Source organism: Dunckerocampus dactyliophorus, chromosome 12 (assembly GCF_027744805.1).
Source record: "Dunckerocampus dactyliophorus isolate RoL2022-P2 chromosome 12, RoL_Ddac_1.1, whole genome shotgun sequence".
NCBI classification, from domain to species: Eukaryota; Metazoa; Chordata; class Actinopteri; order Syngnathiformes; family Syngnathidae; genus Dunckerocampus; species Dunckerocampus dactyliophorus.
In genome coordinates, this window is record NC_072830.1 from 12,610,118 (window position 1) to 12,632,925 (window position 22,808).

General features: G+C 40.2%; 1 protein-coding gene across 5 annotated transcripts in view; it reads left to right on the top strand.

The window, feature by feature from the left end:
• The window catches only part of bcas3 (BCAS3 microtubule associated cell migration factor), a 302,194-nt gene that overhangs the window by 66,807 nt on the left and 212,579 nt on the right, over window positions 1–22,808 (top strand). For all 5 annotated transcript variants that reach the window (XR_008573121.1, XM_054793877.1, XM_054793879.1 and 2 more), the window contains exons 15-16: window positions 4,592–4,919; window positions 20,931–21,081. Coding sequence is in view for 4 of the 5 variants with exons in the window: in XM_054793877.1 (XP_054649852.1) it covers window positions 4,592–4,919; window positions 20,931–21,081 (479 nt within the window). In the remaining variant the exon portion in view is untranslated. The remainder of the gene's footprint in view (window positions 1–4,591; window positions 4,920–20,930; window positions 21,082–22,808) is intronic.

Genomic DNA, 22,808 nt, shown 5'->3' on the forward strand with positions numbered 1-22,808 from the left:
CAAGGGTTTAGAGGCACGCCCCAACCGAGACTGGTTTTACTCTTTTGTTGTGCAAAATGGAAGTCGTCAAGATACAGTGAAGTGAGGCCTCTGCCTGCCAACGGCAGACATTTTAAACCACCACAACAAACAAATAAAATACTCTTTCTTATTTCACGGCTTTTGCGGGACACACAAAACGAGGTGGCAGGCCGAATCTGGCCCCGGGCTTCAAATTTGACACATGTGCCTTTAGAACATCTGTGGTACCGTCGTCCTTTACAGCGGTTATTGGATTCCAGACCCGACCGCGATAAATTAATTTCCGATATTTCGGATTCAAAGCTAATAAATGGGATATTTTGTTAGTTAGAGCATAGAAAATCTGTTTGTGACTTTCTAAATCCGGTGGTTAACATTATTAGAGCCCTGTGAACATGAAGTAACACCCCTATAGTCACCTTTACACTTCTATTATTCATTGTTTTCAACACATTACGCAACTCTTATGCTGCAGGGACTCGAGACAGCTGCACGCAAGCGAGCTAACCAGTAATCCTCACATTTGTTTCTTCTGAATTTAAGAAACCAAACATTTACCACTTCCACAACACAGCCATCATTAATTAATTAATTAATTAAATGACAAAACATGATATTGCGAGGGTCGACTGTACATAACACTTGTCCGACGTGAGCAATTTGTTGGTCCGTCACTCCTAATCTGATAAATTTTTCACCTAATTCCCAGATTATCGGATGACTAAGATTATCCTGACGTATTATCTTGTGGTGTGACTGTGAGGTGTGTTAAGCCCATGCCGTTCAGAAGGCCGCTGTTTGCGTGCCGCAACGTGTCATACGTCATTGGCAATCATAACTGTAAACACTAATAATGTGAGACCAGTCGCAAATCCATAAAAGCACCCTGACCACAGCTACAGTATAGCAAAACAGCACATCTATATCGTGGTTTGTCAGGAATTAATTAATAAACGATGGCAGTTTTGTGGTAGACTATGGTTTGTTATTAGTTAAAACACATTGGAATACAAGTGGTATGTGGTATTCTAGTCACTAGGCGGCGGTCATGGAAAAACATTGGGACATTAGCTTACATTACATTACCTTAACACTGCATGAAGTCATGAAGTCAGCCATGGCATGTGCCACATGATGGAGTGAAAACAAGTCAAGTCCTCCCATTTCATGTAGAAGTGCTACTAACTTTGTTTAAGTTTAAAAGAAATGAATTGGAGGCAAACTGGTTAACTCGCTAGCTTGCTAGCTAGCGGACGTCTCGAGTCTCTGCAGCATAAGATTTGGGCAATGTGGTGTAAACAAAGAATAATAGGAGTGTAAAGGTGACTATATTTCATGTCTAAAGGGCTCTTGTATTGTTAAAAAACACTGATAAATGATAAAAAACAGAAAGTCACATACAGGTTTTCTATGCTGTAGGTCAGAAAATATTCCATTTCTTAACATTGAATCCTATATCGCGGAAATTAATTTATCACGGTTGGGTCTGGAACCAACTAACCGCTATAAAAGAGAGACAACTATATGGACTATTTTCCAATCCACAACTCCAAACGAGCTATTTTGAAGGGACATGTTTCTGAAGAAAATATGGGCCAGCCTAGAAAAATCCTCCTTTTTCAGTAAATTCCAGCTCCTATTTGTACTGACACTGACAAATGGGGGTTGGGTGCATGTCTCTTCTCCATATGGTTCAATGACGGCTTAGAATAGGTTCAGTTGATTTATTGGGGTGGATTATGCAATTGAATTAGCATTTTTACAGTGGAAAATGACTTAATGGAATAAAAATGTTACTTTTTAGGAAATATAGTACGGCGACTTCCTGACCCATATTGATCTTCCCGATGTGTTTGCTGCCAGTCACACAGTGTGACTTAGAAGTGCTTTCTCAACAAAAGCAGCCAAGGCCTTGTTCAGTTCAAAATTATCGAGTGGGAAAACACACGCACCCTCTCAGAACCTGCTCGTAGTTAATCTATGACCAAACGGCAAGTCTGCTGACTGGCGGCACACTGAAGCCGCTTTGATGTTGAGTTTGGTCAACACGGAACGCCAGCCTCACTGAGTGCTGAGGCCAAGGGTTACACACACATGGAGTCGAGAGTGATAAAGTCTTCAGTTAAGTCGGTGGAGAGACGCCTTATCTGACGCTTCGTGGCCAACAACATGTGGCAGGTTGTCAGTCACCCGTGGTCGGGTAAACAGAGCTCCAGCTGATAACGGGGTCTGAAGGTGGGCAGAATGGAGATGAGCTTAAATGCCTGGGGCAAAACCACACTGGAAACTGGATTTAAAAAAAAAAAATCAGCTTAAACTAAAACCTGTTGTAAGCTAGAATGACTTTACTCTGACGTTGACTGACCTTGACAGCAGTAATTATTGTGATTAGAGTTTCAGTGGTAATTTGATAACACATTTCCAAAGGTGTTTTGTGATGCGGGGTTTCTCTAAACAAACATCCTGAGAAATAACACCGGTTTGTCATACCAACCGTCTGGAAAGAAACCCTTGATTCATTTCTCGTCAGGGTGTAACGGTAAATGGATTCATCATCAGATCTTTTGTTTCAGCTCGGTACATAGGTTTCCCACACGGTACACATTTAACGTAAGGGACAGGAAGTGTTACTGTCTACTTGGTAAACAAATACAGTGCAGTCCAGCCAAGCGGGAGTTATGGCTAGCAGTAGTGCCAAGGAGAACTTGAAAAGCCTCTTCTGTGGTAAAAGTGTTTGTGAAAATTTGGCCTTCCTGGTGAAATACGTAAATGGACAAATAAAATAATCATTCACACTCTGCAAACTCTTATTCTTACACTTGTCTGCATCCTTGCCTTTGGCCAAAGTATGAAAATATGGTAACTTCCGAGTAATTCATGCATGGCTTTGGCAGGAGGTGCGCACCACACTTGGGGAAGCTCTGCTATAAGGTCACCTGATTTGCAGCGGCAAAAGTATAACTGATCACAACAGACACAAAGAAGCACTCTCTTGTGTAATTAACCACAAGGGAGGCCAGGACTGCTCTTTCATCTTGTCTTTGCAAAGTGAACAGTCTGGTATGCAAATGTTTCCCCATTTACTGTCATTGCTGAAGACAGTTACCTTGTCTTACCTGCCAGAATGTCAGCAAAGCCTGCAGATGTAGATCAGAATCAGGCACCCATGCTTGGCAACAAGTTCGGCCTTCCATAACCGCCGCAACACATTTTCCCTGCATTTCATTTTCCTTATTTTTCTTGTTTCACTGTTACATCAATCTTCTTAAAAAACTCCGCATCTTTTTTCCTATCTTTTGTGGGGCCTTTGTAGTCTTATCTGTCTGATTATCTGCATGTCTGGCATGCTCAAGGAGATCCCATCTTCTCAAACATCGAGTCTCTCAGAGTTAGTGTTTGAGCACTAAAAGGCACGCAGTTCTTCTCATTTTTGACAGTGTAGTCCACTGTTAGATGCTAACATTAAAAAAATAAATAAACAAAACAATATAATTAAATTAATTCATGTATATGTTTATATATATTTATTAGGACGTGTCACAAGATCTTGCAAGATTAAAATATGACAAGATTTCTCGTTCTCATGTGCACTAGGCCTGGGACGATCATTTTGCCGTCCTCAATATTGTGCCATGTGCATACGTGTCCGTTTTCCTCGTCTGTTGCCTGCAAACAGGTAGGAAGTGGGTTCACTCTGTGTATTGATATCAGCGCCTTGGTGTATTTGTTCCATAGAACCCTTTCGTCAGCCTTACGGTCTCTTTATCTCTGTGGGTGGAGGCGGGGCCGCTAGCATACACACAGAGTGCAGAAGAGTGCAACTTAGTAGATATTAAATCTGTAGATTGCTCTATATTTTCATATATTTTTTATATTTTTTCATTGTACTTTTCATAAAAGTAATGTTAAAATCTTGTCTCGTCCTCGTAGTCCCAATCTTCGTCTACTGTCTCGTCTCGTGCACTGAGCATCTCGTGACACCCGCCACGATCGCTTGGCCCTTGCTCGACCTTGGCCGGGTGGCTGATTGTTCTCTCCAGCACTGGCATTGCAATTGCTTGTATCTGCTCCTTGTAATATTAAATGGTAAACATTACTTGAGACCCTTAGCATTATTTCACAGCATGTAGAACAAAAAAATTTGGGTGGACTTCGCCCTGCTAAGAAGGCAGGTCTGAACAATTTGCTGGTGTGCTTCACTGCCCTCAGGCATGCATTTTGAAGCATTTCACTGCTTTCTTTTTCCTTGGTAAAGACTAAAATATGCTACAGGCTCACAAAGGTGGCATAAGCAACACTGACTGGCTCCAAAGGCCAAAGGGCAATTTGCGGGCTAGGGCGTTAGTTAGGGTTAGGCCGTTAGGGTTTGGGTTAGGCTGTTAGGGTTAGAGTCGGGCCATTAGGGTTAAGGTGTTAGGGTTAGGGCGTTAGGGCATTACGGTTGGGGCGTTAGGGTTAGGAATTTAGGGTTTAGGTTAGGGCACACAGTCATGTGCGCATATTCATATTCATGTAACTCTTGTTTGCTGATGTCTTCTCTTCCATTTTGTTTTGTTTTTTCTTCGTGTAGGTCCAGGACATGTGCTTCAGCCAAGACAGTCGCTGGGTGGCCATCAGCACCCTCCGTGGCACGACTCATGTCTTTCCTATCAACCCCTACGGCGGAGCACCCTGCTCCCGCACACATATGTCCCCACGGGTTGTCAACCGGATGTCACGCTTCCAGAAAAGTGCTGGCCTCGAGGAGATTGAGCAGGAGCTGAACAGAGTAGCTGCCTTTGGAAGTGTGGGGGGAGCGAGCATTGGAGGAAGTGGCTGTGTCCTGGGCGGAAACATCGGGGGCCGTTGTAGCCCCATACCCGGTCTTTCAAGTAGTCCGTCGGGGTCGCCACTGCACGGTGAGAAGGATAAGATCACACAAAGCATTTTATGAATTAAACAATTATTTGCCACTTTCATGGTTCAGTTTAGTCAGTTTTGGGTTGTCTTGAGTTTTTCAAATAATTATTATACTTTGGCTTTTAGTGCAGGTCACCAGCTTGTGCCAGGTTGTTTGCATTATTCAGGTGGTCCTCGGGTTACGTACGACTTCCATTCCTAGACTGTGATGTAGGTGGAGTTTTGGTGGAAGTTGGCTCCTGGGCCAAAATTACCTCCTAAATCACTCACACTGTGCACAGAACACATGAAGGACATAAAGTACAGGAATAAAGGACTATATACAAGAATTTAATGAAACGGTAATAAAAGATAAAAGCCAAGCACACAATATTAAGGCCTCTACACCAGTTATTACTGTCGCTTTCGGAGGATCAGCAGCCTGGCAGTTATGGGTACTTTTTAAGAGTTATGTGATTTACGGATGTCTGTGAACGTGCCGTGTGACCTGACTGCTCGTGGGACTACCTACAGAGAAGAGAGCTCTTTTGTTATTGGGTTAATGTGATCAACCGCCTCCTTGTCGTCCTTACAATGTCCGGATAGACATCAACATATCATATTTATCCTTAATTATGGTCATGACCATCCAGTGTTGAGAGTAGTGCGTGACCCGCGCATAGTGTATTCTTCCGCGGCGTAGCTTCCGGAACTTGTTTACTGACTAAAGTGAAGTTTTTAATTAATTTATGGGAGCGCGTACGTAATCACGGGCCAGCGTAACTAGGGCCAGCGCTAGCTGAGTAGCCGCCTTTTGAACGCCGAAGTTTGGAAGCTCTTCGGATTAATTTCAAGGAGGGTTCAAGAAGTTCAAGAAAAAACTTGACAACTTGACCAGCCACACCAACAGAGCCGAGTATGCTAACTTGACTCTGAAATGTTGCGCCTGGAGTGTGCTCACTCCACCGAGTCTGAAATGTTGTACGGTTACCGTTGTTATATTTTTGTTCCATTTTTCCAAGCTAAGCCAACATTTTCATTGCACTCATGTACCAAATACGTCTTTTGACTTACCTATCTATGCTTGGAAGAGATGTGCCACTATTTAAGGGGCTTTTCACGGTTTATTTTGGATTATTATTCGGACTGAAGGTTAAGACCCAAACTTAGTTTGGTGGCTCCGCTTCCATTTGTAGCAAAATTAAGACATGTTCAAATTGAAATGTTCCAAATCCAAATTTAACACGTATAAACATATGGATATCAAATATAGATTTTAAAATACTGGTCTCATCAAAGACAGAGATGTTCATTTAGCAAGTCTTTTTTTGGTCTTTGTCTAAACAACATACTGTAAACATCTGAAATGGTTTTCTGTTGACTTTATTTTTGCCAGTGCCTGACAGCATGCTTGCGGATATGATGTGCTCTTTTACACATTTGAAAATACTGTAAGAATGCCACTTTCATATAATCGGCATCTTTATTTTATAATGTAAGAATAATGTCTACACCAACACACATTAACCGTAGAGTTGAATTGAATGGAATCGTATCGTATCGTTTGTACACTGCGGCGAATCGTTCTCTATTTCAAATATATAATAGGGGTGATATGGACCAAAACTCATATCTCCACATACTATAATATATAGGTTGAATATCGATATCCGATAAACAGTACATCCCGATATGTATTCCGCAAAGTGAGTTTAGACAAAATCAAAACCAAATATGTGTCAAGTTGTTTTTTTAAAATGAATACTTAACACGAGGATATTTTTTTTTTTGTAAGTTTTAAAGCTTCATGCAAGATGCACATTAAAGAAATCGTATCTAAAAATAGCCGCTAAAATTAAGTAGGCCATTCTCTTTTTGAAATAAATATAAAGTCAAATATAATCTTATTTTTCAAACAAACCTTTAACTATACTCAAATCTTCAGTTAAACAAAAGCACACAAGAACAAAATATGAGGGAGTGTTGGGTTTTAGAGGTCCTTTTAAAATGTCATCAAGTCAAAAATACTTTAAATTGAACAGTAGTACTTTTTAGGTAAGCATTTTTAGAAGACACAAGCATGTCCTCATTTTGTGCCATAACAACAACCTGTCAACAGCATCAGGCTTAGGAACTGTCTGACTTCCTTGTACATTTGTGGTAGAGCTTGTCGTGTTAAATAATTGTGACTGCGAAGCTCACTGGACATCGCAAGTCCAAGTCCAAGTCCATTGTTCCAGCAGGTTTTTAAATGCGTTTTTCCTCTGTTGTAACGGGGAGCATATCTTCAGCAATGTGATAGGACACCGCTTTGTGCTGTGGCAGGAGCAGCAGCTTCACGCGTTCCTTGTATTGGTGTTTGTGCCAAGTTTTAAGGTGGTGAAAAATATTTGTTTTATGCTCTGAATTCAAAGTACCTCCAAATTACTGAGCTACGAAGGAGTTTTAGGGCCACATTCTGACTAATTCTTCATTCTGCTGCATCCCTCCTCGCTCCTCCAGCATGCACGCAGGGGGGCGGGCTAGGAGCTCACACACAGTGCAGAGAGATGAGGGAGATACAGCACCAATCCAGTCTATAGCAATACGCTCGTTTTTGATATTGTGCTTAAAGTAATTATTAATAATAGCAACTGTCTTAATAATATCAACATATCGCCCAGCCCTAATATATACATGTACATACTTATACATATATACTTTTCAAAGCCCTGTCTTCTTGGAGCTGCTGTGACGCAGTCTGTATGATTACTGTACTGACATGGAGCGTATATCACTGGAAAGCGCGGAGTCTCTCATATCAGAAAAACAAAAAAAATCTGTTGCGTTCTCTTTCTAGGGATTTGTTTCAGAAACCATTGGAATTATTACGTTATACGACTTAGAGTAATTTAAAAAATAACCACTATCGCCAGCAACAACTATGATGTTAAGTGTTAATAAAACAAATAATAATTCCAGCGGGCCGGTTTAGAAAGCTCAGCAGGCCATTGTTTGTCCATGTCACGAACCAGAACTTTCCCTGTTCTAACCCCTATCCCAAACCCGTACCCTAACCCAGGGGTGTCCAAATGTATTTCCAGCTCGGGCCACACGGTGAAAAATGAAGGATGCAACTTTACCGCTTGATATTCAGTAAAGCAATGCTAAGATGTTTTTATATTTCAAGAAAAAGGTGCCCCTCAGCTTTGTGATGTAGGTGATAAAGCCTATTATTAATATCAAGTTCACTCTTGTATTATTTTTTTCATTTTTACTTTTGTTTTTCTTTTAATTTTCCAAATATTTTAACTAACTTCTTATATAATCTTTGTAAATTTTCCATCCATCTTCTATGCAGCTTAGCCTGACTGGGGTCGCGGGTATGCTGGAGCCTATCCCAGCTTTGACTTTGGACGATACACCCTGGACTGGTCGCCAGCCAATGGCAGGGCACATATAGACAAACAACCATTCACACTCACATTCATACCTATGGACAATTTAGAGTCACCAATTAACCTAACATGCATGTTTTTGGAATGTGGGAGGAAACCGGAGTACCCGGAGAAAACCCACACACGCACGGGGAGAACATGCAAACTCCACACAGAGATTCTAACCCAGCCCAGATTCTAACCCAGATCTTCCTGATCTCCTGACTGTGTGGCCAACATGCTAACCACTGGGCCACCGTGCAGCCCCTGTAAATTTTATTTTTGTATTGTTATGACTCCATTCCCATAATATTTTGACTTTATTCCCATAATATTACAACTTCTGCCCCAACCAAATCTTTCAAAAATTACAAATTTATTTTGTTTTGTTTCCCATAATGTCATCATGACTTTTTAAAAGAAGTAACAAATGTATTTTTTTTTAATATTTGAACTCTATGCTACTAAAATAACATTATTTTTCCTCATACAAGTTTATTACATCATTTTTTTCTCTTTTTTCTCCTTTTTTTTCTTAATATTTGGACTTTATTCTTGTAAAATTACAGCTGTTTTTTTAAATTTTCCACCTATTTCAACTTTCTTGTTGTACATTTTCTTCTCGTAATTATGACTTTGTTCCCATAAGATTTAGACTTTATTCTCATAACGTTTATAACTTTTTCTGCAACCTGACTTTCCAAAAAATTGCACCAATATTTGTTTTCTTCTTTCATTTTTCATAATATCATGACTTTTGTGTTTTTTCTTTAATATTTCTATTTAATGCTACTAAAATGAAGTTGTTTTCCTCACATTATTCTGACGTTATTCTTGTCAAATTTGCAACTTTTTTCTTGTTAGATTGCAACTTTTTTCTCTTAATATTTTGACTTCATTCTTGTAAAATCACTGGCAATTTTTCAGTTTTTGCTGCTGTTTTTTTTTTTTTTTTTTTTCTTGTATTCTTAGAATGTCCCCGGCCCGCACTTTGGACACCCCTGCCCTAACCCCTAATCTTCACCCTTTAGGCTCTCTGCAATGCTACTTGTACAGCTACTTGTGCCTTTTAGGCGGTGCAACATATTTGTTCCTGTGGCCGATCACAAGGCCCGCCCTTGCAATGCGGAAAGCGAGAGAGGTGTTAAAGACACGGTTAGACGGGAAACTATGAATTCCCTTGTTGATCGTAGCACTTCCTCTCTGCTATTACGGTCCGACGGCTTGCATATTTGGGTTTGAGGTTTTTGTTTTATCTTGCCTTCCTGGTGACCCGATGCTTCCCCTTTGCCAGTCATGTCATGTGGTGAAAGCACTAATGCCAAGGAAGCATTACCTCACCTCACAGGAACACTGCTCATGCTTTATTTCTTTCCCACATGCTTAACACGTTTACATTTATAGAAGGAAGAAGCACCGCTGACAGTATCATACAGTATTATTCAGCCCGTGTGCTCCTCATTTTAACAATAAACCAAAAACCATTGACATGTTTTTAAATAATTATTAAGACATTGGCAAGACTGGAAGTCATCATTCCATTGTTGGTCTTTGAGGGACATGAACGCAGCGTAATGTTTGTTTAAGTTTGCCTCAGTGAACTCACGCAAATGTCATTATTCACCAAAATTCTCCTGTTTATTATTATTATTATTTGTATTCCACCCCATTTTGACGCTCAATTGCCGACACATTTCTTAGGGGTGAACTGCACTTTTTGGGGGATTTTGCCCATCATCCACAATCCTTATGTGAGACATGAACACACGTCTTTCTCTTTTCTGTGAGTTCTGAAGATATAAAAACAGATAAAAAGAGGCAGCTAATTATTGCACGTAATGGGACAAACCTTTTCCGCCGAGAAAGCTCGCTATTAAAACACCTCCAAAAACCTCCAACAAGGTTTTATGTTTTTATATCCATTCTTTGAGCGTGTAGTAACAGGTACATTCATGATAACATGTAATACTTACACTACTTTGCCATGTTGTGGTCATTTTAACCATTAGCAGAACTTCCTTGCTGGGTGCATTGATTTCACAAAGCAACACAGAAAGGAACGCTACACCTAGCATTAACTTCCAAACTTAAAAACAAAAACACGGCAGCAGTGGCGGCAGCTCCGATTATGTAGCGTTACCGGTAGTGGCCTGAGGCATTGTGAGCGAGTGTGTGGTGAAGCTCGTCGCTAGCCAGCTAGTAGCTAGCCGGTATGATGTGGCGAGGTGTCACTACACGATTTACGTAGTTCTTTGGCGTAACAATGTTTATAACTTTTGAATGCATTCATATCGGCGATACCGATACTTAGCAAATTCACCTCATGTGTCGGGTACATTTAAACAAATAGTGTACTTCTTATCATAGCATAAAGAATCCAACATATTTAATTTATTCCTTAAATACATTTTCCAATTTAAATAAATTAATAATTAATTTAAGTAAGATATATATTTATCTTAAACCCTGAAATATGCTGAGGTAGCAGGTTGATTTACAATATAGCCAAGCTAGTATACAACAACAGACAAAACAGACGACCAAAAATTAAAAAAAAATGTAAAAAAAAAAAAAAAAAAAAAAAGCAAAATAATAAAACCATTAAAATAATTTAGGAATTATTAGGAATTACTGTAAGATGAAAACTTTACTATGAATTCACACATGGCTCCGTTTATGATTGGTCATCGTTTCAGCAAACATTACCTCAAATGACTGAAGAATCCACAGTATCAATATTTTGATTTGATTAGATAGATTTTAGAGCATGAAGAGCTGCTATCGGAGGTATCGATATTTCAGTGTGGATACACACTAATATGTTTTTGAAACCACTCATTGCTTGCATAAGCTAGCCAATGCCGTTGGTTGAGAAACTTGTAATTTGGAGGCGAATTCAAATCCTTCCAACATGAAAATATTCAGCTTATTCAGGACGTGATGGCCACTGACACATGCCAAAAAATCCAAAATGTTCTGTAAGTTCTAATTTTTCACAATAGAATTCCCGTTGGAAAATATACAAATTCCACATTTCTCAACCCATTCAAACAATTCAAACATAGAAACATTGAGCTCATTCAGGACAGTCCGACTAACGATTTCTCACATCTCAAGAAAAATCCCACTTTTCCCTGAAATTCCACATTTTCCATCCATAACACAAATTCCCTTTGATCTTAAGAATTATGACTTCCATATTTCTCATCTGATTCAAACCATTACGTCATGAAATAAAACAAATATGAAAAATTCCAGATTTTCCTGGAATATTTTATTTTTTTATTTTTATTTTCTACCAAAAATGCCCTTTGAAATGAAAGTCACATTCAGATAAAAAAAAAAGTTCACATTCCGCGAATTCCCACATTCTCATCTCACTTCAGCATTCACACGCAATTTCTACACAACTTGTCTTCTCTAGTTGAGAAAGGGTTTGCACTTCCGTGACACCATTGAAATATTTTCTGTTGCATCGTGAAAAGCACACCATCAGATGAAAAATCAAATGTTTAAAAAGAATATTAGATATGCTATACGATTCCCTGGAATTGACGGCGGTTGCGTGTCAGGATGAATTACAAGTTAGGAGCCACATGCATGGGCATGCATTGTTGTTTTTTAGTGCAGGAATTGTCCTCTGTGTGGCGCTGTGTAATCACCGTTGCCTGCGGTTGGCCACAGTTGGCAGTGGGAGGAGCAAGAGTTGTTAGTGGCCTTGTTACAAATGGAACAACATAGAAAAGAACCCGACTTCACAACCTCCTACAAGCATGGCATCTAAATGTATTCATTCTGGTTACTTTAGACATGGACCTTTTTTGCTTTCAAATGTTATTCTCAATGCCAGGGGTTGTCCAAACTTTTTTCCGCCAAGGGCTGCATCAAGATAACCGAAAGGATGTGTGTGAGAGACACTTTCATAGTCTGCATTTGTCTTTTTAAATCACACAAAAGCAAACATGCCAAGCAGTTCATTTATGTGATTACAGACAAAGCACATTCATACTGTACATACATTTCCTGGTTATCCAAAAAATATATAAATGAATACATTTTTCAGTGTTTTTTTGTGCCTACTTAAATAATGTTAGATTTTTTTTCAAGTTTTCTTACTTGAAAAAATAATCTAATCTATAATTTAAAAAAAGATCCCTGGTTAATTTTAAATAACTAATCCTTTTCGTGAATTTCTAAATGCTATTTGCATATTTTATAGACCAATACATTTTTTTGTCTTTTTTTTTTTGACAAAGTAAAATATAATTGCAGACAGTGGATTACTATTTTTTTAATTTTCCAATCTAAAATAAATAAAAGCAATTAAATAATATATTTCCTGAATTTCCGAATGCAATATAAATATTTAAGAGGGCAGTACATTTTTTTTTTCATACGTGTTGTTTTTTTGTGGACAAAGTCAAATGTAGAAGTTGTTCAGATGTAGATTTTTTATTTTTTTTTTAAGTTTTCCAGTCTACAATTTAGTTATTTATTTTTTCTAGTCAATTAAAGCAAATTTTGCAGTTTAATTTAAATTCAAGGTCAGTACTTTATTCTTTTGGGTTTTTTTTTTTTCCCAACATAGCAAATGTTTTTCCAGTTACTTTTTGTTGTCTTTTGAGAGTGGACCTAATCATCTTTCATCATGTTTTGATGCACACCGACTTGACTTAGTAAACAAAAACAAAAAAAAAAACAATGCAGGGGTCCATAAACACCAAGCTGCAAGCCGCACATGGTCCCCAGGCCGAACTTTGGAGACCTCTGTTTTGTGTGGCACATATGATGTGTGCCATCTTATTCAGGCCCTGTGATATGTGCCTAAATTATTGAACCCACAAATGACTGATCAGCAAGAAATGGCGTCTAAAGAAACACGTTTTTTTTTAAAGCAAGCTTCTTTCAACCTGCCGATGTTCACACCTCATACTATATGTGGCTAAATGATTATTACAGCACGTGACATGTGCAATCAAATATACGCCAGTGTTAGTAGGTTTATATTGCAAGAAGCCAGAGGTGAAGAAAGGAAGCTGACTTGTATTTCACTTGTGCTTTCCATCTCTTAACATGTTTAAAGTGGAAGCTGTGAAATATCGAGGTCTTCCAGACTTTGTTGTTGTTGTTGTTGGAGCAAGGTCTTTATACATTTTTAATTAGCTATCTGTCCTTTTGCTTCAGCCTGAAGCCCATGGAAATGTTTCTTTACGCGTCTAGAGTGTTGCGAAGTTGAATAATTCATCTTAACCCTTAAGAAGCCACGGTGACACGCATGCCAGCAACTCTTTCAGGCAATCTATTTCAGACTTTCCAAAAGTTCCCGATTTTCACAGAATTGCACATTTTCTGGCCCAAAACTCATTTTTTTTCCCCACACATCTCAACCCATTCAAATCATTCATATTTTGGGCAACATCCTCAAAAACCTTTAGCACATATTTAATGTTTGTGAATAGTGAAGTACGGACAGGTTGGTTGGTTTTATTTGAATATCCATACGAGTTTAGGATTGTTCAAGTTTTCACGTGTGTCTTTGTGTTCCCCCCACATTGCACCGCAAAGAGGGATAAGAGAAAGCAAGCACACACGTTTATAGGACGCCCGATGAGCCAATAGAGTTGCCCGACCCCATCCTTGCTCTTCTTCCACAAAACTACCTGGCAGTTTACGGACTGTGGATGATTGCTTTCCCATTCAAAATGTACTTGCCAAAAAAGGGTTTGTGTTTTTAGCTGCTGTGTTGGTTTATTTTTACTCTGGCCAGTGTTGGATCACCACTGCTGCTCCTTCTTTGTCCTCCCACTTTGTTTCCACTCCTCCCTCATGCCGTTTCTCTTTTTAACTGCAATATCTGAGCAGCCTTTTGTGTAAACCTGTGTATTGTGCACCATGTAGACAAAACTACTGGAACACTTGACCATTACACCATTATTTTTTAAAAACAGACATTTTGCCCAACTTCAAAAAAAGGCCATCCACACCAGCGGCGTTTAAACAAAAATGTTGTTGTACATAAAATCATATTCACTGGCTGTTATGTTCATTTTGTCCAATCAGAAACTTGGAAAAGCCACCACAGTAATTTATAACACATCTGGTCATCAATATAGTGTAATATTAAGTACAATGACGTGTACATTATCTTCAAAATCAGTTACAAATCAGCTTAAGTGAAGCTATATAAGCTGAAATAAGTCAAAATATTTGCAAGTATATGGATAGAATAAATTTTAATACGTGTAATGACGCCTGGACGCATCCCGGTGTGTACAAACGTCTCACAATTTTAACAGCAAAACTTCATTTTTGTTGTCATAATTGAATGAAAATAGAGTGAAAATCATATGGGTATGTGCATATTTAGTTAGTCAGTGGCTGATGCAGCAGCTACAGTCTCTAAGCTAGACATAATTACTGTCCTAATGAAGCAACACTGCTGTCAAAAATAGCACATTTCTCATTATATCATTATACTTGCACATGACTTACAGACAGAAGCCTATTAGAAAGTATTCCGTAACAAAAACAAGTGTCATCATTCAGTCTGTGTGCCTAACTGCGTCATAATAAGCTCAACTCAATGAATTATTTCGGCCACTAGGTGTTGCCAAAACAACTATCACCCCACTTTAACTTAAAGGGTCACTGACATTAATCATCAACTTTGCTTAAAAATGTGATGTGTTGTTTGTTATTATGTTCTACATTGTTTGTTTTTTGAAAGTGAATGGTACATTTGCAAAAAATGACATGTATAGTTTATGGCGGTAGCCATGACAAACTCGTCGCAGCAAAGCGTCCCTTCCGGAAGTGACATCAGCAGAGTAACACCTCTCAGCTGAAATCAAGTAAACAAGCACTTCTTGAGGTAGCTCGTCGACTTTGTTTGGTATATTTTTCATCAAAATAGTGGTCATGCCAAAATTGTGTTGCTGCTGGATGTTCATAGTATCTGAGTGATGCTGTAAGTTTGTTCTCTTTTCCAAAAGAGTAAGGTTTAAGTCGAAAATGGATGGAGCACGTGCAGAGAACGAGAGACAGAAGAACGCCCACCTCGAGTTCTTTTTTTTTTTTTTGTGGTGTTGATTTCACTGATGACTGCACATGTAACGAGCCCCGGTGCGGGCAGTGTGAAACAGGGCGGGTTACACACATTTTGAAGAAAGATCCTATTCAGCCAGGGGAATAGGACTGGCCGCTACACAGATCTACAAAGCATTATACATGTTATATAAACATCTTTTCACAGCGATATGTTGATGGTGGGGGTAGCAGCAGTGCAGTGACGACAACGAAATGTGAAATAAATTAGGCTATAATAGATGTATTTATAATTTATTGAAAACAGCAATTAAACTGAAATAGACTGTTTATCAGCTGATCAAAAGTTTAAGACCATCGCTCAAAAAATAACAAAAAATGTTCTCAGTAGGCCTCAGTAATGAGTAGCTCCACCGTTCTTGTTAATCACTTCGAAAATTGGTTTGGGCATGCTTGATGCGAGTGTTTCCAGGAGGCTAGTGGGAACATTGCTCCAAGTGGTGAAGATGGCTTCACGAAGCGCATCAACTGTCTGGAACTGATGGCCATGTTTATAAACTTCCCTTGCCATCCATCCCCAAATGTTCTCTATGGGATTTAAATGAGGGGAACATGCAGGATGTTCCAAAAGAGTGATGTTATTCTCCCTGAAGAAGTCCTTGGTCAAGCGAGCATTGTGAACTGCAGCGTTGTCCTGTTGAAAAAGCCAGCTGTTACCACACAGACGAGGGCCCTCAGTCATGAGGGATGCCCGCTGCAACATCTGCACGTAAGCCTACGCCGTTTGACGACCCCGCACCACTCGAAGCTCCAGTTTTCCACAGAATGCAAAGCCCCCCCCCCCCCCCCCCCCCCCCCCCCCCCACACACACACACACACACACACACACACACACACACACACACCACCACCACCACCACCACCACCACCACCACCACTGTGCCGGGTAGGAAACATCTCAGGTGGGATCTCCTTGTCATGCCAGTACTGTTGGAAGCCATCTGGACCGTCAAGGTTACATTTTTTCTCATCAGAGAATAAAACTTTTTTCCACCTTTCAATGTCCCATGTTTGATGCTCCCCGGCAAAGTCTAAACGGGCAGTTTTGTGGCGTTGAAGGAGACGAGGTCTTTCAATTAGTTTTTTGTTTTTTTAAGCCCTTTTCCAGCAGATGCCGTCTGATGGTTATTGCGCTGCAGTCGGCACCAGTAAGGGCCTTAATTTGGGTGGAAGGCCGCCCTGTGACTTGATGGACAGCAAATTGGATCCTCCGGCTCAGCGCAGGTGTGATTTTTTTGGGTCTACCACTTGACTTTTTGTTCCATAATGCTCAGGATCTTTCAAACAATGTAGAATGACTGATTTACTGCACCCAACCTCAGCAGCAATGGCACGCTGCGAGAGGCCTTGCTTATGCAGCTCGACAATGCGACCACGTTCAAAAAGAGAAAGCTTCTTAGCTTTAGCCATCAGGAGGGCATGACAGTGTGAATGCCTGACAGAAAATGAACATTTTGAGCAGATTTTGGCTTTTATAGCCTGTGGTCTTAAACTTTTGATCAGCTGAAAAACAACCTATTTCAGTTGAATTGTTGCTTTCATTAAATTACTTTATTGAAATTACTTACTTTAAAGAGCAAAGAGGGAAGTTGATATTAATAATAGGCTTTTTCACCTATATGACAAAGCTGAGATGCAGTTTTTTTCTATATATAAGTTCTTAGCATATCTACATGTGTAACTTTACAAAATATCAAAGTGGACAACCTCGCATTAGAACAAAGAAGCAAGGATCGCACATAAATATCATTGCAATCAGCGTGTATGCGTTAGGGTATTCAAAGAATGACGTTCCAGGAGATGCCGTGACACGGAGCGAGTAAGAACGGAGAAGATGTTTAAAGGACAGGCTTTAATGTTGGGAGAAAATGTGAATGCTTTTAAGACGGGGATCACGGCTAGAAAGCTGGATGGATGGCTGGATTATGAGCGAAGGAGAGATGAGGGTCAGATGTCAGTGCGTCTTTTTGACAGTGTGCTGGCGTTTCTTAGATAATGGAAACGGAGCTAAACCTGATTGATGGATTTTCTCTCCACATGTATCAGTGTTTGGGGATCATCACATTCTGGTCATTAATCACATCTTTGCATCTGTCTGATGCTTCTCATCTGTCTTTGAATCATCATCTTGCATATCCTTTCAGTTACACTGATTCTTCATCTCTTCAAGTTGCAGGGGTGTCCAAACTTTTGGGCCGCATACGAATGAATGGATGAGGAGACCATTTTGATGCTAAAAGCAATCATCTTATAGGTGACAAAGCAATTTAGTGTGATATCAAATAACACACAGTGGTGTGAAAAAGTGTTTGCCCCCTTCCTGATTTCTTATTTTTTACATGTTTGTCACACTTAAATGTTTTAGATCCTCAAACCAAATTTAGTATTAGTCAATGACAACACAACTGACCACAAAATGCAGTTTTTAATTGAAACTTTATGTTATTAAGGGAGAAAAAAAAATACAAACCTACATGGCCCTGTGTGAAAAAGTGATTGCCTCCCTAAACCTAATAATTGTTTGGGCCACCCTTAGCAGAAACAAATGCAGTCAGACATTTGCGATAACTTGCAATGAGTCTCTTATAGCGCTGTGGAGGAATTTTGGCCGACTCATCTTTGCAGAATTGTTGGAATTCAGCCGCATTGGAGGGTTTTCCAGCATGAAGCACCATTTTAAGGTCATGGCAGAGCATCTTAATAGGATTCAGGTCAGAACTTGGAGTAGGCCACTCCAAAGTACATCCATCGATCCATCTTCTTCCGCTTATCCAAGGTCAGGTCGCTGGGGCAGCAGCCTAAACCAGATACCCAAGCCACCTCATCTGGCTCCTCTCAATGTGGAGGAGCAGTGGCTCTACTCCAAGCTTCCCCGGATGACAGTGCTTCTCGCTTTATCTCTAAGCAAGAGCCCAGCCACCCTCAGAGAAAACTCATTTTGGCCACTTGTATCCACAATCTTGCCCTTTCGGTCACTACTCAAAGCCCATGACCGTAGTTGAGGGTAGGAACGTACATCGATCGGCAAATTGTGAGCTTTGCCTTTCGGCTCAGCTCCCTCTTCACCACAACAGACTGATGCAGATTCTGCGTCACTGCAGATGTTGCACCAATCTGCCTGTCGATCTTGCGTTCCATCCTTCCCTCACTCATGAACAAGACTCCAAGTTACTTAAATTCCTCCACTTGGGGCAGGATCTCATTCCTGACCCGGAGATGGCATTTCATCCTATTCCGGGAGAGAACCATGGACTAGGACTTGGAGATGCTAATTGTCATGCTAGCTGCTTCACACTTGACTGTGAAGCGATCCAGTGAGGCTCGATGAAGCCAGCAGGACCACATCACCTGCAAAAAGCAGAGACCCAATCATGTAGCCACTAAACGGTAACCCCTCAACGCCCTGGCTGCACCTAGAAAGTCTGTTCATAAAAGGAATGAACATAATCAGTGACAAATGGTAGCCCTGGCAGAGTCCAACCCTCAATGGAAACGGGTCCGACTCACCAAACTCTGACACTGGTCGTACAGGGAAATAATTGCCTGAATTAGGTGGTCCCCCATATTCCCCGAGTACTCCACATGGAATTCCTCGAGGAACATGCCTTCTCCAAGTCCACAAAACACATGGTGACTGGTTGGGCAAATTTCCCATGCGCCCTCAAGAATCCTACCGAGAGTGGAGAGCTGGTCCACAGTTCCATGACCAGGAAGAAAACCACACTGCTCTTGAATCTGGCGGATCCTCCACTCTGAATAGACCTTACGAGGAAAGCTGAGAAGTTTGATCCCATGATAGTTGGAACACACCTTCCGGTCTGCAAATCCAGAGACACCACCCCCGATGTCCACGCGACGCTTCAGAGTTGTGTCAACCACATGCCAACGGCATCAAGGGCCTTAAGGAACTCCGGGGGAATCTCCTCCACCCCCGAGGCCCTGCCACCAAAGAGTTTTTTAACCACCTCGGCAACCTTAGCCCCAGAGAAAGGAGAGCCCACCGCAGAGTCCCCAGGGACTGCTTGCTCATTTAAAAAGATGTTGGTGGGATTGAGGAGGTCTTCGAAGTATTCCTTCCACCGTTCCACAACATCTCGAGTCGAGGTCAGCAGCACACCATCCCCAGCATACACAGTGCTGACCATGCACCGCTTTACCCCTTCTCCGAGCTCCTCCCATGTCCAAGTTTTTGCCTTAGTGACCGCCAGAGCCGCAGACCTCTTGGCCTGCCGGTACCCGTCAGCTACCTCTGGAGTAGCATGGGCCAAAAAGGTCCGATAGGACTCCTTCTTCAGCTTGATGGCATCCCTCACCACTGGTGTCCATCAACGGGTTCTGGGATGACTCTCACGACAGGCACCAACCACCTTTCGGCCACAGCTCCAATCAGCCACCTCGATAATGGAGGCACGGACCATGGCCCACTCGGACTCAGTGTTCGCCGCCTGCCTCGGAACATGATCGAAGCTCTCCCAGAGGACGGGGTTGAAACTATTGACAGGGAGCTCTGCCAGACGTTCCCAACAGACCCTCACAATACGTTTGGGCCTGCCAGGTCTGACCGGCATCGTCCCCCACAATCAGAGTGTGTTTTGAATCATTGTCCTGCTGCAGAACCCAAGTTGGTTTCAGCTTGAGGTCACAAACAGATCTTGGAGATCATTAAGATGTTTTTTGGCAAAATTTAGACAAGCCTTAATGTTCTTTTTGTTCAGCAATGGTTTTTGTCTTGGAACTCTGCCATGCAGGCCGTTTTTGCCCATGTTCTTTCTTATGGTGTAGTCATGAACACTGACCTTAACTGAGGTAAGTGCGGCCTGCAGTTATTTGGATGTTGTTGTGGGGTCTTTTGTGACCTCTTGGATGAGTCGTTGCTGTGCTCTTAGGGTCATTTTGGTTGGCCGGCCACTCATGGGAAGGTTTACCACTGTTCCATGTTTTTGCCATTTGTGGACAATGGCTCTCACTGTGGCACGCTGGAGTCCCAAAGCTTTAGAAATGGCTGTATAACTTTTTCCAAACTGATATATCTCAATTAATGTCAGTTAGGTTTTAACAGGGGGCAACCACTTTTTCACACAGGGCCATGTAGGTTTGGATTTTTTTTTCTCCCTTAATAATAAAAAGTTTCATTTAAAAACTGTATTTTGTGTTCAGTTGTGTTGTCATTGACACATATTTTTATTTGTTTGATGTGAAACGTGTAAGTGAGACAAACATGCAAAAACATAAGAAATCAGGAAGGGTGCAGTGCAAACACTTTTTCACACCATTGTATCTCATTAATAATGAATTTTGTTAACATATTTAGAAGGTTGTAAACAGGTCTTCTATGCTGGTACGAACCTTGTCCCTGACCTTCTTGGGGTTTGGGGGTGCCCCCGTGAAATGATGGCAGGGGAAACACTTTCATGACTGATGTGTTACTTTTGTTCCGTGGTATCATAGTACTACATCAAATACATGAATGCTAATCTTATAAGGATGTTTTTCTTGTTTTTTTTTTCCAGTCAAGCTAAGCAGCCAAGATGCGTACAACAACTTCAGCAACAACAACATGGCAAACCCACGCTTGTCTCCTCTGCCGAGCCTCACTGTTGTCCTGCCTCTCGCTCAGATCAAACAACCCATGACTCTCGGAAATATCACGAAACGCTCTGGGTAAGCACACACGCACACACAAGTTCATGGAAAAAATTATGAGTGGTCACATGATAGATAATAGTTTACAACTTTATATGTGTTCTTTTAAAGTTTGCATTGTCCAAATGCAAAAGCAAAGTTGGTAGTTCGCTCCCTCCCTTTCCTTTTGTCCTGTCTGCTATAGATGTGCTTATATATTTTCAAGCTGTGGTTTTTGTTAGTAATTCAACTGTGTAAAATGTGTGACTAATACTCCATTTTGTAGTATAATTGTATTTGTATTGGGGTTAGGTAAGGAATCAAGCCACGGTACCATTGCGTTTTCCAGTCCATACCTCCAAACTACCGACAGTTATTTTGAAGCCACATGTTTCTGAACCTTTTAAAAAAAAATCCTCCTTTTTCAGAGTATTTAAACTCCTATTACTTAGTGTCAGTAACACCATGGCCGTTTAAGGCCCACATCTGTTTGTTTTTTTTATTGTCCTTTGCACATTAAAAAAATCTAATTTAAAAAGAAAACCAAAAAAAAAGCAACAACAACAATTGAAATATGAGTAGTAAGTAAGTCAAAATATCAAGAAAGAAAAGTTGTAATCTAACGAGAGTCATTACTTTACAGAAATAACATCACAATATTATGAGGAAAAATAATGTGATTTTAGTGGCATAGAGTTGGAATATTTAAACAGATATGCTATTTTTTTTAAGTCATAATATTTGAATCAAACAAAACGACAAATAAAAAAGAAAAACTTATGTTACAAGAATTACAAGAATCACATCAAAATATGAAATAATGGGAATAAAGTCACTGCTAGAAGAAAATTTGCTAGAAGAAAGTTTCAGTATTTTGAAAATGTAAATAAAAACAGCAGAAACGAAAAAAAAAAAAAACAGCCCAAAAGTTTGAATATTTGAAGAAAAAACAAACAAACAAACAGCAGAAATGGAAAAAAACATGTTATGAGAATCAAGTCAAAATATTATGAGAATAAAGTCGCAAAATAAAAAATAGTCATTTTTGGAAAATTAGGGGGCCTAAAAAGTTATATTATTATGGGAGTAAAGTCAAAATATCGTGAGGAGAACACTTACAAAGATTATTTCAAATGACTGTCTTACGTGCTACGATAGGCCTTGCTTATGCAGCTCAACAATCCCACCGCGTTCAAAGAGAGAAAGCTATTTTGCCTTTGCCATCAAGAGATCACGTGTGAGTACCTGTCACTAAATCACATTCAATCCACTTTTTTGCCAACATTTTGCCTTTTAAAGGCTGTGCTCTTAAACTTTTGATCATCTGATGAACAGCCTATTTCACTTTAATGCTTCTTTGCAATAAATCAATTTTTTTGTCTCACTTCTATTTCCTCTTTTTGCATTTTGAAGCTCTACTTAGGACCTCCTTGAGATCTAACAGTGCAACATGTAAATTATTCAAATAAACTACATAAATACAAGAATGACATTTTACCCCTGTGGTTGTCTTGTACACTGGAATGGGCGTGGCAGGCTTATTGGGAAAAGGAAGTATCAATAATGAGACCACTACACTGCTTAGTTATCACTGTCCATTCCATTGGTGCATATCCTCTGACATGTTCTAGGATTCCATCTTTATCCTTCTTGATGGTCGTGACGTTTGAGCGTCTCGGATGGGTCACTTTTCACTTTCACTTTTCTTTGATTTATTTCCTTTCATGAAGGGAAAAACGTTTACTTAAACGAACAAAACATGCTTT